At 39.4% G+C, this 15,723-nt stretch overlaps 1 protein-coding gene across 1 annotated transcript in view; it reads left to right on the plus strand.

Moving 5' to 3' along the window:
- The first annotated feature begins 405 nt into the window (after window positions 1-405).
- Window positions 406-15,723, plus strand: part of TTC33 (tetratricopeptide repeat domain 33) — a 40,966-nt gene continuing 25,648 nt past the window's right edge. Inside the window, exons 1-2 of the mRNA XM_063320739.1 lie at window positions 406-483; window positions 898-1,126. Coding sequence (XP_063176809.1) covers window positions 906-1,126 — 221 coding nt within the window. The 5' untranslated portion in view covers window positions 406-483; window positions 898-905. The remainder of the gene's footprint in view (window positions 484-897; window positions 1,127-15,723) is intronic.

Below are 15,723 nucleotides of genomic sequence, written 5' to 3' on the forward strand. Positions count from 1 at the left end.
CATCCTGCCTTATTTTGCAGCTGACCGGTGTAAAACGCCCTCGTTTTCAATTAAACGTAGCGTGTGTCTGGTTTGAGGGCGCAGGCTCTACGGGTGAGGGCCCTCAGGCGCAGGCGAGTCTCCTCACTGCCAGAGAGGTGGTCTTCATGCTGTAATTAGTCAAGTTCACCTAAAGGGCACATTTTTGGCTGATTCATGCGGTATCGACAAGTTTCCTGGGCAATCATCCCGCCAAAGCTCCTGGTTTTAGGTCCGTTTGTTCCTTTTAATCCCACCGTCCAGCCAAGCACCGTTCACCCCCGTGATTTACAGCGTTACCGCCGCAGAGGTTTATACCTGCCCTTCGCTCCGCCGGGCGCTGCCGCCCCCGGCTCCCACAACAGCCGCTTCCGCTTTCCGTCTGCTTCCGCTTCCCTGCCGCCGCGCCCTTCCGCTTCCTGCCGGCCGGGGCTGAGGGGCGGTGCGGCCCCAGGAGCGCGGCAGGTACCGCTCTCCCGCCCGGCTTCCCCCCGTGGGCCCTGCGGCACTCCGCCTCCCCCCGCCTGCCCCCACCTTCCCCCGCCACTGCTGGGCCTAGCCCCGGCCGGGGAGGGCGGCCCGTTCCGGGGGGGCGTCGCCGCTCCCCCGCCGGCGGCCGGGCCGAAGGCGTTTGGGCCCGCACGGCCGGCGGGGCTCGCAGCGCTGCGGGGCGGTGGCCAGGCCCGCGGTGTCTCGTTCGCCGTGGACCGAGTGGCCTGACAAGACATCCCTGGTGGAGCCGATGGGCGGGATCTGTACGGGGGATGGGGAGGGCACTCTGGCCTAGAACCGGGATGAGAGGCGTATTTTTTCCCTGTGTGTGCTTAAAACCTAGATTTCCTAACTACTGAAGATAAGTTATTTTTTTTTCCCCTCTAGTTCTCCAAATGGCTTCTTTTGGGTGGAAGAGAAAGATTGGCGAGAAAGTTTCCAAAGCTACTTCCCAGCAGTTTGAAGCAGAAGCGGCGGATGAGAAGGACCTGGCTGATGAGGATGATGCGACCTGGGTGCACGCAACCAAGAGGAGAAAGGAAGTTCTCCTGGAGGACTGTGTAAAGAGAAGTAAGGAGCTGAAGGAAGAAGGTGCAAATTTGGCTGAAAATAGGAGGTACTAAAGTTATCTTACACTTTTTCATTGAGTGAATAAGTGCTAAATGATATTTTAATGCCTTCTGGAACCACTAGCATTCACATGCTTTTTCCTATTTAAAGAGCTGATCGTTGGTTTCATTCTACTTTTACTGTGTGGTACTAAATACATTGTTTCCTTTGGTGGTGTTGGCAGTTGTGAAGTGAAGTCTTCGTCTCATCTCATTTTTGAGTGTTCATGTATCAAAAAAATGATAGAAGGAGGGAGGTACAAAGTGATTGGCTCTAAAAGTTGAAAGAGTGAATGAGATACAGTGAGATAAGCCACTCTTTAAGCAATGCTTTAGCTACTCTGGTAGCTTTCTCCTCTCTTCTAAATGTGTCTTATTAAAGGGTAAGCTTATTTCTGTGTGTACAGTGCCTAGGCAGATACTGCAAAGCAGCTAATGCACTATTAATCCGCCTAATGCTGTTGGAAAGTCAGGTCCAGGTAGCTGCTCTGAACACCTTCTGTTACTGAGTCTTGAGAGTTCAGCAATTTTGGAAGGATATTGCAAAGATGGTTCTGTTGTCCTTTTACGCTTCAAGCGGAAAGTATCCTTGGAGTTGGGGGAGGGTGAGAAATTGGGAAAGAGGGACTATAAATTACATATTAACAACGTAATTTGGCTAGATCTTCTCTAGAGGGGGGAAAAACAGTTCCAAGAATAGTGCCCTTAAAATCTTCAGAATGCTTGACATCTAAATCTGTGTCTATCCTGGCTTTACTTGTATGAGCATCTCAGCTTTATTAATTTTCCCAGATCAAAGATAACATTATTGTCCTGGTAGAAATAATTTGATAATTAGTCAGTATGTGCTCCTGTGCTGTTAAATGTTTTGTGTTAAGGAATTTCATCCTAAAAAAGGGTTCCCTGGGCAATATGGAGGAGAGAACAACTTGGACGTTTAAAGCAGGCAAGTTTATATATGATGATAAACACACTGTGTGTGTGGTCTTGTTTGATGATTTAAAAAATAATAAGTAAAAAAAGGTCTTTGAGAAAAGTTTTCTGTTCAAATATTTAAATATGATTTCTCTTTTTACTGTTCACTCAAATGGTAACACTCTTTGGGGGGGCAGTGATTCACTTCTCTGCATCCTTCTGTGTTCCTGAGTTCTGTAATTCCTGAATAAAATTTTGAAGCCTTTAAAAGTTGACTTTAAATTTAAACCAAATTAAGCTAAATCAGTTTTAAACATGCTGCCATCGTATTAATCACTACCTTTAATGCAGTAGCTGCATAAGTTGGTTACATTAATACTAGTAGCTGAAAACACAGAATACACAAATCAGGAGTCTATTTACATCTTCGTTTTTAACACTGGAAATAAATCATACGGTGGTCTATGGAAAGGCAGGTCTATTCTGTCCTTTTCAGGAAATAGAGACTGTGTTTTCAAGTTCGAAAAAATAAAAATATTGGTAAATGTTTTCATTCTACATCTGGTAATCACTAATATTTACTGTATTTACATATACTAAAAAGAGAATGATTTTTATTTTTGCCTTATTTTCTGTTCTATGTTTGCCTTCCTTGCATTTTGCTTTGGACTTTGTATATCTTTTCTCAGTGGATTTTGGTGTTCTTATTTGATCATTTGTTGTTGTGCGTTATGTAAAGTTCAATAAATCTCTTGAACAGCAGCAAATAATCCGTTGTATGTGTGGTTTAGGGCAGAGAGACATAGACTGCTGCCTGTTTATTTTGAGCAGTAGGTAATTTTTGGTGCTTTTACATTTTTAAATTGGTCTTTGAGTTTTGCTTGATCTGTCAGTTAGAAAACCATACACAAAGGCTTAACCCATCAGAAGTATACACCATCAGAAGTGCTTATAAGAGCTACTGAGAAACGCTGAATGGCTTACAACGAGTATGACAAACAAGGAACAAGAAATTAAAATGCGGCTTTTGGGAGGCTCATCACACTCTTTTGTGTTAACACTTACATCTGAGGCCTAACAGATGCTCTGACTTAGAACTGTAGTTTCCATCAGTTGCTCTAGCACGCTCTGTACAGTTTGGGCAATTATGGTAGCATGCTGCTGTCAGGGTGCATAACTTTCAGGCAGATCTTTCTCTTAGAAAAAAAAGGATTTCACATAGGTTAGAAGCTAAACTCATAGTGGGAGGCTTCCATTACTTTAACAGGTGGAATAGTTGATGTATCATTGCAGGGAACTTGAGGAAGCAGGCTGAAAGGAATGTTTATTCTCTCTGGTGGAAAATGGTTGCTGTACTTGTGTTTGACTTATATGGTCTATTTCTTGGATATACTTTTGTACAACATAAGCAGACTGACGTAAATAATTAAATACTTGTAGATTGGTTCCTGGAATACCAAAGCATAGTAACAGTTAAAGAGTTTTGAATTGGATTGTGTAGCTTTTATGTAAAAGTATGGTATCTCTTCCATTGAAGAAACCTGGGAGAAAAGCAAAGGCTGAGCACTAGAGGATAACTAAGGTCTTGTCTTAGTTGGTGTTACTTGTGGAATGGAGAGAAGAAGGGGATCCTGAAAGAAAACAGACTTGGGAAGAAGCAAGAGGCTAAATAAAGGAAAGAATGGAAAGTAATAAATTCAACTTCACTTCTTACGGAAAGGAGACTCCGAGGTAATGTGCATGGCAAAATCAATATGATGATTCAATTCATCGGTTGGTGATGAAAGGTGAATTTTGTAAGCGGGTCCACTGTTACTTAGTTAGAATAGGGATTATCATCTTTATGCCTGGCTAGTCCATTACCTTATTTTTTGGTAAGGGAAGGCAGTGATGGTGTTGCACCCTCACCATGGGTTTGTTAGTCTCTGTGTATGCAGTAAGTCTGCTTCTGTGGAACAAGTGAGATTGGATTGACTTGTGCTTGTAAAGCGAGTCTCGATGCTTCTTGCGGGGAAGCAATAGTGGGCTTCCTGGGAGTCAGAATTTGCACAGACTGCTTTCTTTGCCCATTGGCAAACTCAGGAGTGGCATGGGTCCATTGTTTTGGAGGTAGCAGCCCTCCACGAGTTGCCCTCCATGGGTTATCAGCTTTTGTTAGAGCTGCTTGAGGTACCTGCTGTAATGTGTGTGCATGAACCTGTTCATCTGAGACTGAGACACACACAGAAAAAAACTGGGGAGAACGGTTTCTGATCCATGTCTCAGTCTTTTTGTGAGATGGGAAGAAAGATGGAGAGACTACCAGAAACGTGTTGAATTAGGTTGATTATCCCAGCGGGTCTGTTAATGTGCAAGACATGGTTTAGGAAATTCTGACCTAGAAACTTGATCAAGAGGTAGTTATGAAGATGACTTGTGAATGAATAATCTCAGCGTCAGAAACAAAAGGCAGGTATATGGAAGAAGTGGCATATTAGTGTACTCTCTTCATGTATGGGAAGGAGCAATTAACAAATAGAATATTGTCTGTTGGTGGAAAGAACGGAAAATATTCCAGAGGAGAAATTGGTTTTGCTTATATGAAACTTACAATGCTGGTGTTTTATCCCGCTTGAGAACGCCAGTATGGATGTGCCCACATACACAAACCAAAAAAAAAACCCCACCCCCAAAAAAGCCCAACCAAAAAGCCAACTGTAATCCATGTTAGTTTTTTTGTGTTGATAGTCTTATACTGTTTTAAATCCAGCACAATACAAAAGAATAAAAGTTCATGTGCTCAGTCTCAGTATTTTGAGCACCACAGTTTGCAATTACAGTGTATTTTGACTGGTAGGTAGGTAGTCTTTGGCTGCGGACACTACCTTATGAACAGATTTAGGCAAGACTAAACAATGAAGTTTTATGTCCTCAAACATATGGTGTGTAGAGAGCTAACAGTAAGGAGAAGAACAACGTCTGTCAGACTAGTATCTTCAGTGTAACTGAGCTGCATGTTCATATAGATGTCTTCTATAGATGGCAATCCGATTCCTGGCGCTGTTTTCAAACTACAAACATTTTTGTAGCCGGTCCAGTAGGTGGAGATAGAGTTCTTCTCAAAGCACCCTAAAGATTTGCAAAAAATGTTCATCTAAAGACTTCATTTTCTTTTGCAAATCGACACTATTGGGTTTAAAATCTTATTGATTTGCATTTATTTTTTAAATTTTGCTAAGTAAAAGTTAATACTACTCTCGCTTTTGAAAATATTTATTTACTATTCATATTGCACTAAAAAGATCTCTGTCTCTAAAGGTAGAACTGGTTTGGGAAGATCACGTTTTCGACTAGAACACTTTTATGTTTTGTCTGAGCTTATAGTGCCTCATCTATGTTAAAAGAAGTAGTTGATGTCACTTTGTCACCTCATGTGTAAATTAGACTGGTTAATAAGCCTTTACTCTTTCGTTCCTTTAATTTCTGCAAATTAAATAAGGACGTGTCAAGGTGCTATGCGAAGACCAGATTATAGGTTCAATTTTCATGAGGAATTTCCAGAGGAATTAATCTTTGATAATTACTTAGCTTAATTTTCTAAACTACTAAAAAACCCCCCATAAATCAAACTTCTGTGAAGTGCTACTTATTCCACTTTTTAGTAGTTGAGACTTTTTTCACCTGATGCTTATATGCCAGCATCACTTCAACATGTGTAGTTTATGATTCCCTAACTATTTAAGCTGTAATTGAGTTTGTCTTTCTCACTAGAAGCTGTTAAGTGTCAGTATCAGATGATGAGAGGCACATTCCTTTAAATAAAAAGTCTGTTCTGTGTAATGGTAAGTTAAGTGTTATCAAAAAAATAATATATTTAGCAGATGGAGCAGAAGGGTAATACTTTTTTTTAAATAAAGTTGAAAGGCCTTTCTGTCATGTTCTTATAACATTTGTATTTGTTCAATTTACTTTTGTCTTTCAGGTTTAGATGATGATAAACTCTTGATTGCTAATGTGTTCAGAAAGTGATAAAGTAGTAACATTGCTTTCAGATAGTTTTGATAATTCATTTTGGTGCAACTAACATGGCAAATGGCAAATATCGCTGTGTCAAAATTGCCTTTCAGTCAATAAAACTGATGTTACTTATGTAATATAGTGAAAATAATCAGGTTTCCTACCAGATCCAAGAGCTATCTTTGTCAGAAACATTTCATTAGTTTAGTGGGCAGAGTTACATTATGGAGTAGCCTAGGAGAAGTGGGGTGTGTTAGAGAGAAGGGGGGTTTAGGAGAGCTGGGTGCATTTTCTTCAAGTTATCTCCTGCAGCACAGGAGTGGCTCATCCTGATGAGGACGAAATCAAGAAAAGGTGATAGGAGTCCTGTGTGGATGTACAGGGAGCTCCTGACAAAATCCAAGCATAAAATGGAAAAATACAAGAGGTGGGAGCAGTGTCACGTGACCCGGCACGACTATAGGGACCCTGTCTGACTATGCAGGGTTGGGGTTAGGAGAGATAGAGCCCACCTGGAGTTGAATCTGGTGAGGGATCTAAAGGGCAACAAGAGGAGCTTCCACAGGTGTATCATCACCAAAAGGAAAACCATGAAAAATGTGAGTCCTCTGCTGAAAGGGGTAGAGAATCTAGTGACAAAGAATGGAGAACAGGCCAAGGTACTTGATGTTGTCTTTGCCTTGATCTTTACTGATAAGACTTCTCTTCAGAAGCCCCAGGCCCATGAGACCAGAGGAAGAGTCTGGAGCAAGGAAGGCATACCCTTAGTGGAGGAGGATTAGACTGTGAAATGTTTAGACAAATGTGACATACACAAGTTCATGGGATCCAATGGGATGCATCCATGATTGCTGAAGGAGCTGGTTGATGTCATCGCAAAGACTTTAACTGCATTTGAAAGGTCATGACAAATTGGGGTGGTTCCTGAGGGCTGCTAGAAAGCAAATGTTTCTTATCTTTGTGAAGGCTAAGAAGGAGGATTCAGGGACTTACAGGCCTATCAACCTCAAATCTGTCCCTGGGAAGGTGAGGGAGCAAGTAATTCTGGAAACCATTTTGAAACACAGGAAGCACAAGAAGGTTATTGGGAGTAGGTAGCATCAATTAGCAAAGGAGAAATCATGCTTGGCCAACCTGCTAGAAGACAGATTGACCGGAAGATGTTGCGGACTTCACATCCTTGTTGGTACTCGGAACCCAACTGGAGAATAACCTGAGCAGCCTGCTTTAGCTGACCCTGTTTTGAGCATGGTCTTTGGACTAGGTGATCTCCAGAGGTCCATTCCAATCTCAGCCATTCTGTAATTATATCCCATTAAAAGTACAGATGCAGTTAGAATACAAAAGGTAGTTTCTCACACTTGAGTTTGGCTGTACATGTTGTTAGTATGGAACCTTTCTCTCTGGATGGAAAACTTCTGTTTCTTTTATTTATTTTTCATTTTGTTTCACTAGTCCATGTGTCTTTGGTGGAATGCTTTGGGTACAAAGAGAAACGCAAAAAAAATGGTCAGTCTTTGATCCATCTTCTTCCCATCTCTCTCTGCTAACTGACCTCATCTGAAGCAAAGATGTATTTTGGAAGTTAGAAAGTTAAAAGGACTGATTCAGTAGGTAATCTGGGAGTCTGCAAATTTAGCTTTTATTTCTGGCTTCTAGAATAGGAGCTGTTAGGTTGCTGATATATTGCATCAAGAATGTTGACCCTCCCATAAAAGTGATCTGAAAGCCTTACAGAGTTGGATTTTGTAATTAAGTGTAGAAGAAATCACTTCAAAATGTTCATCCTGAAATTAGGAGAACGTAGTAAGTAATCACTCCTACCATTCCTTGTAGGCTGAAAATAACTGTTTGGTGTCAGTCTTGGATGTAATTTGCATGCCACGTATAATTAGCTATTCCGTATACTGCTTACCTCATTTCAGAGTGAATGATCAATACCAGTGTTCTCCAAATAAAATGAAAATTTTTAATCTCAGCAATTATTAGCTCTGATTAGGTTGAGTGTTTTCTAAGGTCTATCATTCAGAGAAAAAATTCAGAGAAAATAGGTAGGCTTATAACTCTAAGTGACACTGTATAGTACAAACAGGAGCTTGATTGAGATGGTCGTGACTTCTAGACAAAATACCTGATCACTTTTTGATGTTTTCCAATGTATATACAAACTAACTGCTGTTAGCTTCCTTGAAAGTGTGTTACATATGATACGGTCACTAAAATGAGACTAAGGGTGTGTAAACTGTAACTCTTGAGTACAGAACACATGAGCTGAAACAGAAAACACTCAGAACAAGTATGGACTTACATCCCTTTTTTGGGAAAAAGCATATGTTGCAGCTTCTCTCTTGTTAGTTGGGGCATTAGGTTCATTTTGCAGGCCTCGTAACCTTCCTACAGAATAAAAAAAAAAGTGCAGAGAGTGTTTTAGAGTGTTTAACACCCTCCTGTAAACTGCCATGTGAAGTAACATGGTGATTTTGCCTTTAAGTTAGTCTTTATTGCTAGCTTTATTGTTTTTCCTCACTTACTGATAGAGTTATTGTTTCCTGGTGATACCTCCTCTCATTGAGTAGGAAGTTCCGTGTAGAATGTTTGATTTAAGAAGTTCTTTTCATTTAAATTGCAATTTATTGTAGCTATTTCCTTTTTATTCTGGCAAAGGTTATTTTCCAGCAACTTATTATTATTTGGCAAAGCAGGAGTTCAGTTTTGAAACTGTTACTAATTTAGTGCATATTTTTCTGAGTGGGTACAAGAATTGTAGTTTATTTAAACTGCACACAGTCATAGAATCATAGAACGGTTTGAGTTGGAAGGGACCATTAAAGGTCATCTAGTCCAACCCTCGTTGCAATGAGCAGGGACATCTACAACCAGATCAGGTTGCTTAGAGGCCTGTCCGTGTCTCCAGGGATGGGCCACCTGCCACCTCTCTGGTGAACCTGCCCCAGTGTTTCACCACCCTTATAAAAAATGTCTTCCTTATATCTAGTCTAGTCTACCTTCTTTCAGTTTAAATCCATTACCCCTTGTCCTATTGCAATAGCCCCTGATAAAAAGTCTGTCCTCGTCTTTCTTATAAGCCCCTTTTGGGTACTGAAAGGCTGCAATAAGGTGTCCCTGGCGCCTTCTCTTCTCCAGGCTGAACAACCCCAACTCTCTCAGCCTGTCTTCAAAGCAGAGGTGTTCCGGCCCTCTGATCACCCTCATGGCCCTCCGCTGGGCCTGCTCCAACAGGTCCATGTCCTTCTTGTGCTGAGGGCCGCAGAGCTGGACACAGTACTGCAGGTAAGCTGTCACCAGGGTGCAGTAGAGGGGCAGAATTTTCTTCTTAGTAATCAGTAGGGCACAAATTGGTAGCTTCTGGATTTTTACATTGCTAGCTGCTTATGTTGCTTCTGTTTGATTCCTAGCACTTTTTCCAGACAGCTTTTGTTTATGACCAAATAGAATATTTGCATCTAATCCCCAAAAACCTCTGTAGTACTACTTAAAGACCTATAAGGATCTATGTAACATAGTGGACTGTAAATAAATAATATAAAAAATATAAATATTGTTATTTTATTATTTTTATTCTTGTTACTTATGACAATGTTTTAGAATTAATTTTCATCACTCATCAGAGCTGTGCTTTAGAAGTTAATGAAGAAAATATGTGCAAGCACATGTGCTGTCATATTTCTAGCCTTGTAAATTACATGCAAGTGTACAGCACCTGGTGTATTTTCATTCCTTCTAAGTGTTGTGTTGAGATGAAGTGCGCCACTGCGAATTTCTCTCACGATCTGGCTTGTTTTCAGAGCTGATCTCTGACACAGTCTTCATTTCTTTTTGTTTGCTGCCTATTACTGTTATAAACTGCCTGGGACAGGGGCCATCTTTTAACATAGTAGACACGGTGGCAGTAAAACTGGCACCGTTGCGGTCCTGCAGAAACGAGTTTGTGCTGGCAGGTCTGTACTGGTAGATGGTGGCTAGAGATTAATGTCAATACTTTCATGCAAAAGTTAAACTATCTACAAGTTAAAGAACATATTTCTGACCTGAGCTAAGAGATTTTGCCCATAATTTCAGCAGAGAATTCTATTTATAATACAATTTAGCAAAATCTAGCAATTTACATTAATAATCTGTGCAGTTTTTACAGAGAAATACAACCTGGGGCTTTTTCCACATTCTTTCCTTGACAGACACTGGCAAGAGTTGCACTGCTGAACTACTGCTGTCACAGCATCCAGGATTCCCTATATTAATGACATTATATATTGTAACTTAGATACTGTAAAATATGATCATATTTAATTTTTTTAAAGTTACAGTTTTGTGGGTTTGTTTATTGTCCAGGTCTACTGTTAAATACACCAAGTTGCTTTTACTTGAATACTAAAACCTTTGTATTTAGAAACTACTTTTTGATAATATTATTTCTCTTCATAGGGGAAGCTGCAGGGAAAAAAAATGAAGTGGTGTCCTAATTTAATACCTTTGTCCATTTGCTCTTAAACAAAGCCTAGTAATTGTTGCTGATGAAGATAATATTCCCCTCCCCCCCTCTGTTTTAACTGTCTTTATGGTTCATGGAATTTAATTTTGAAACAGTAATTCGGTATTCATTGCATGATCTTCATTGAACATGATGTATACCTGTTGTCCATATATTCTAAAATTAAAATGTACTGAAATTAAGGGATCATAATTACTCATTAGCATTTGTTTCAGGAGTTTCCTAAAGAAGTAGGATATGGCAGTGTGTTTTGCTACGAAGATCTTCGTTTATATACGTATGTTAACTTGTTTTCTTGTTCCCTAAATGGCGTTCTCCACATCTTAGGGCATATCACGTTTAAACTGGAAAGGGTGATTGGCAGTAAAGGCTCAGAATAAAAACTCTTTACAAACGACTTGTTCAGTCAGGTCTTTTGAAGGGTTAGTTTAAATAGCGTGTGGGGAAAATGAGGAGCAGTACATTCTCTGTTCTTCCTGGAAATACTTGATGTTATAGGACTGCTAATCATTTTAGAGTTGACTTCACGACATAGCGTACTACCACAAGAAAAATTACTTGTAGGGTCTTGTACACAACCATGTGGTCATCAAATTAATAAAAAATAAATTTATTGTGGGTCTTGACTTTCTCTACTGCTTTTTGTTCTGTTAATTTATTTATGTGGGAGTTAACTATTTAGTCATTTTGTAGACAATTGTTAAATTGTATCAGGGCTGAGTTAATTGAAAGCATGGTATATATGCTTCCTAGCTTTGGCTGTTTGCGGGTCAAGTATCTAGTCAAAGGCTGCAGTTCCATTGGTGGTTAAGCCCGTTTCAGTCAGGGTCAATGTGACCCTGCTCTCCTGGTGTCTCACTTCCACCCCTTTGCAATGGTCCCTTTTTTTTTTTTCACCCTGGGGGGAGCCAGTTGGGAGTACCAGTTTGTCACTGGGATGGAGAAGAAGCCAGCTCAAAAACAGCCTCTTTCTGGTTGCTGGTTCTGATCTGGTTCACAAATGCTTTTGACAAAACAGGCAGGAAAACGGATATTAGAATAAGTGTCCAAACAGCAAGGAAAGTGGAGACAAATTCTTTTATTTATGTGATATTGTCATCTAGTTGCTGCCTGTGTGTCTTTGTTACTGTATTGCACTCATAATTTGAAATGGATGGCTGTAAATGTATTTTCATTTGCAGGCCTGACATTTCAGTTTTTACACTTTTTAAATGTTCATGTCCTTGAGAACGAGTCTAATTCTTCTTTGACTTTATCACTGGACCTTGAACAAGTTACTCTTACTTAGCTCATAAGGGACAGTGCTAATGTGTTACATGCAGAGCAGTTATTTTCTCTAGTTTTAGCAGTACGTACCTGAAGTACACTTTTTTTTATGGTGGATAGGTGTAGACGAGATTGTTAAATATATTGCCAAGTACTTTTGGTAAACTGTGTGACATATACGAAATAGGTGATAGACTTTGTATGTTTTGCTTCCCACAATCATTTGTGCAATGAGTGCAGTGCATCCATCCCAGTCTCAACAGAGGAGTCGCAGTATTTTTAATATCATGCTTAATTTTCTAATACAGTGTTTAAATACTGTACGTCAAACATTTTAGACAAAGAACCATACTTTTATATTTCTGGGTGGTGCTTGCTACACTAATACCACATAGCGACGGAGATAATGCATCCCTCCCCTCTTTCTTACTTTCTGAAAATCATAGAAATGCTGTTTTTGTGAAGAACTGAAGTTTGCTGTTTTGAAACCAGTTCAAACCGATAATTTTCACAGGCTGCCGTTATTTGTGTGTATTAGGCGTGTTTTTCTGCCTGTCTCTGGAGTTGTACTGACTCTTGCAACTAAATGGCAAATCTTAAAAAACATTGTTTGTTTTGTTGTTGACCTATCAGCTGGTAATAGAAATCTAATGTAGTAGACTGGCTTAAGCTTTTTGTCTTCTGCAAAAATTAAGAAATGACAGTTACGACAAAATGCAGTTCATAGCTGTAGATTTCTTTTAAAATAGCTTATTTGGATAAGAGATGTTGGCAATGAATAATGGCTTATATTCAGCTGGCTCCACCGTCCTATTTTATTGTTAAAAATGGAAGACACCTGCTAAATACATTAAATAGCATAGACTTACTGAAAGGAGTTCTGCAGACTAGACTTCTCTGTAGGAAGCTGTATTTGCCTGAAAGCTTTAATACAAGCTTTTTTCTTCCTGGCAATTGCTTTTGTGAGGATGATAAATTCTCCCTCAGTGGATTTGGATGTTGACATAGATGTTTTTAGTTGTCTTTAGTCTGTCAGTGAAACCCTTCTGTTTATCAGAAGGTTAACCTTCCCTGGTATTGCTTACACGTAACATGGTAGGAAGCTATTTGCTAAAGATGCCTTTTTTTTTATGATGCATTCAGTTTCCTGACTATCACAATGTTTGTAAAGTAAGAACTGTGAGCTTCTCCAACATCCAAACGTATACTTGAGGTATTAAAGTTTAGCTATGATGTGAAACCATTATAATATAGCTGTATCATTACTGCCTAAATAAAGCTGTCGTCTTCATGTTCCTGTAGCCAGAAGGAGAATTACACTGGGGAGATGCTTGCTATTTTAAAACAAATTAATGTTTGGACACATCATAACCTGGATTAGACTGTTGACTTGATCTAAGAAGCAAAGCTTTTATACTGGTGCAAAGCAGGGGCAATGACATAGATGTGAGATGAGGAGAGTGCAGAATGAATTTTGAAAACTCTCTTAGAATGACTCTACAACTTTATTTTAAGACATTTGTATTTGCCTTTCAAAAATGTGGCAGAATTCCAGTACTTCTGTATTGTGGGTGGAATTGAATGAATGAGGTTTCAGAAATTAGTTATTTTAGGAGCTGATTTCTTTTGTGGAATTCAAAGTGAGAAAGGAATTCTAAGCAATACTGGAAAAAAAATTCACAAGTGTTGTTGACATACAGAAGGAAAGAGATGAATGCTAAAATTAGAATAATAAATATTAAACTTTCATAATTAATTTACAGAATAAATTGCTGTCATAAAACCTGAAGAAATTCTATGTAAATTATAGTATAAACAATGATTACATTGAACACTGCGTAAGTATGGGAGAAATCTTTAACCTGACTTTTTTCTTCTGGGTAATTTATAGTTTTTGAATATATTTGAACTGATTGTGAGGGTGCTGAAGTTACGTGGTTTTGGTCATCACATTCTGATATTAAATTGAGATTCAGAGAGAGAAATTATAAATATTGAGTAAAACTGGAAAGAAAAACCACCAAGGTGAGTATGTTTCTCAGTCTAAAGAAAACTCACTGACGCTCCTTAGAGTTTGCGGATGGTAGCTGCATGGGATACTGTGGACTAAACGCCCTAAATATTCCCATCCAGCTACTAATGTAAATAAAACCATCTGAAATATTAATTGTCTGTTGAATCTTCAGTGTTTTATTTTGCATCTCATGCTGTGATATGGGAGAAATTGAAGGAGATAGTTCAAACAGTTCTTGCTGTTACTCTCTTTCAATAGGCACTATTACATGAATGCAAAATCACGCTGACAACAAAAATCATCAGTCTGAGTATATTGGTTCTTCTAAGGTCACTTATCAATAGAAACACAGCAGCATTGTCAGTGACTAACTGGCTCTGTCATGGAAATGGGAGCATGAACTTGCCTCATCCGTCCCTTTGTAGAACAGTTGTGCTAAGTGCCACTGAGGCTCACCACTCCTTGTCTCGGCAGTGCTGGTAGTGTGAGTTCCCACTCTTCTTGCCACTTCTATGTGTATGATTTGCATGTTAGTCATTTTGGGATTTACAAGTGTCTGATACATTCCTTTAGTTCTGGATGGTAATATCCATTCTCTGTACAATCTATGTATGTGCATATTATGCCCTTGTATGTTGATGTGTTTATTACACATCTGTATTTCACTTGTTTCAGAAGACTTGATGGTTTTTGCTGTCTAGTATTTGCATTGGTACTTTATAGTCGTTTTACAGTAATACTTTGTAGTTGTTTCAGCTATGTGAGGTTTATAGGGTACCTGACTACTTAACTTATTGGTACTTTCATGAAAAATAAATTAAAATTGCCCTTGTAAGTCTCAAATGCCATGGAGAATTACATATTTCCTCTGTCTTTATCTGTCTCTCTGTGTTTTATTTTTTTTACATAACTTCTGTCGTTACTACTCTGTGATGTTGACATCAGTAAACATTGTAAAGAGGCCAGAAGTAGTATAGGGAAAGAAAATGAAGAGGAATTACATTATTTAGTACAGATAACAAGAGTATGTCAACTAGATGAAATGGAACTGCTCAGAAAATAATTGGAGCAGACTATTGCTTTTTGCGTATCATCTCTCCCAAAATGTTTTGCCCTCTTAATACCCTACCTTTGAGCATCATATTTTGGCAATAAGCCATGTAAAGAAAGAGAGAAAGATAGAGAAATAATGGTATCTAAATCCCAGAAACTTTTTGGTGCTTTTTCTTTTCTAATGCATTTGACAGCTTTTAACTTCTTGACCTAGTTTCCATGACTGTTTTCTGAGAACCAGTAGGGTAATAACATGAGGTAATAGAGAAACAGCTGTCAGCCGTCTGTGGATGAAGCCCTGAAATTGTGCACACTGGTAGCGCCAGTGTACAAGGCACAGGAATGAAAGTGGTCTTCAGTTAGCAGGAAGAGAATTGGTGAGCAGATGGATGTATTGCATTTGTCTTGCAAATTTTCTTGTCTCCTTACAGATGAGTGCAGTATCTGAGTGGGGTGGACCATGAATCAGTGATTCACCAGATTGAAAGGATAGGTATAAAATAAGTCAAAGGCAGCAGGGCTTCAGCTCACAATTCAATATAAAATGTGTTTGTGAAAGACATCTTAGGGCAGACTGTCAAGTGTAGACACTGTTCGCTCCCCATCATTATCTAATACTCTGTCACATTAACTCCTCTACTCTGCCTTGGTGAGGCTGCACCTGGAGTACTGTGTCCAGTTCTGGGCTCCCCCGTTCAAGAAGGACAGGGAACTGCTGGAGAGGGGACAGCAAAGGACTACGAAGATGATTAGGGGATTGGAACACCTCTCTTAGGAAGAAAGGCTGAGGGATTTGGGTCTCTTCTGTCTGGAAAAAAGATGACTGAGGGGGGACCTTATCAACACTTATA

Source organism: Chroicocephalus ridibundus, chromosome Z (assembly GCF_963924245.1).
Source record: "Chroicocephalus ridibundus chromosome Z, bChrRid1.1, whole genome shotgun sequence".
In the NCBI taxonomy this organism is placed as follows: Eukaryota; Metazoa; Chordata; class Aves; order Charadriiformes; family Laridae; genus Chroicocephalus; species Chroicocephalus ridibundus.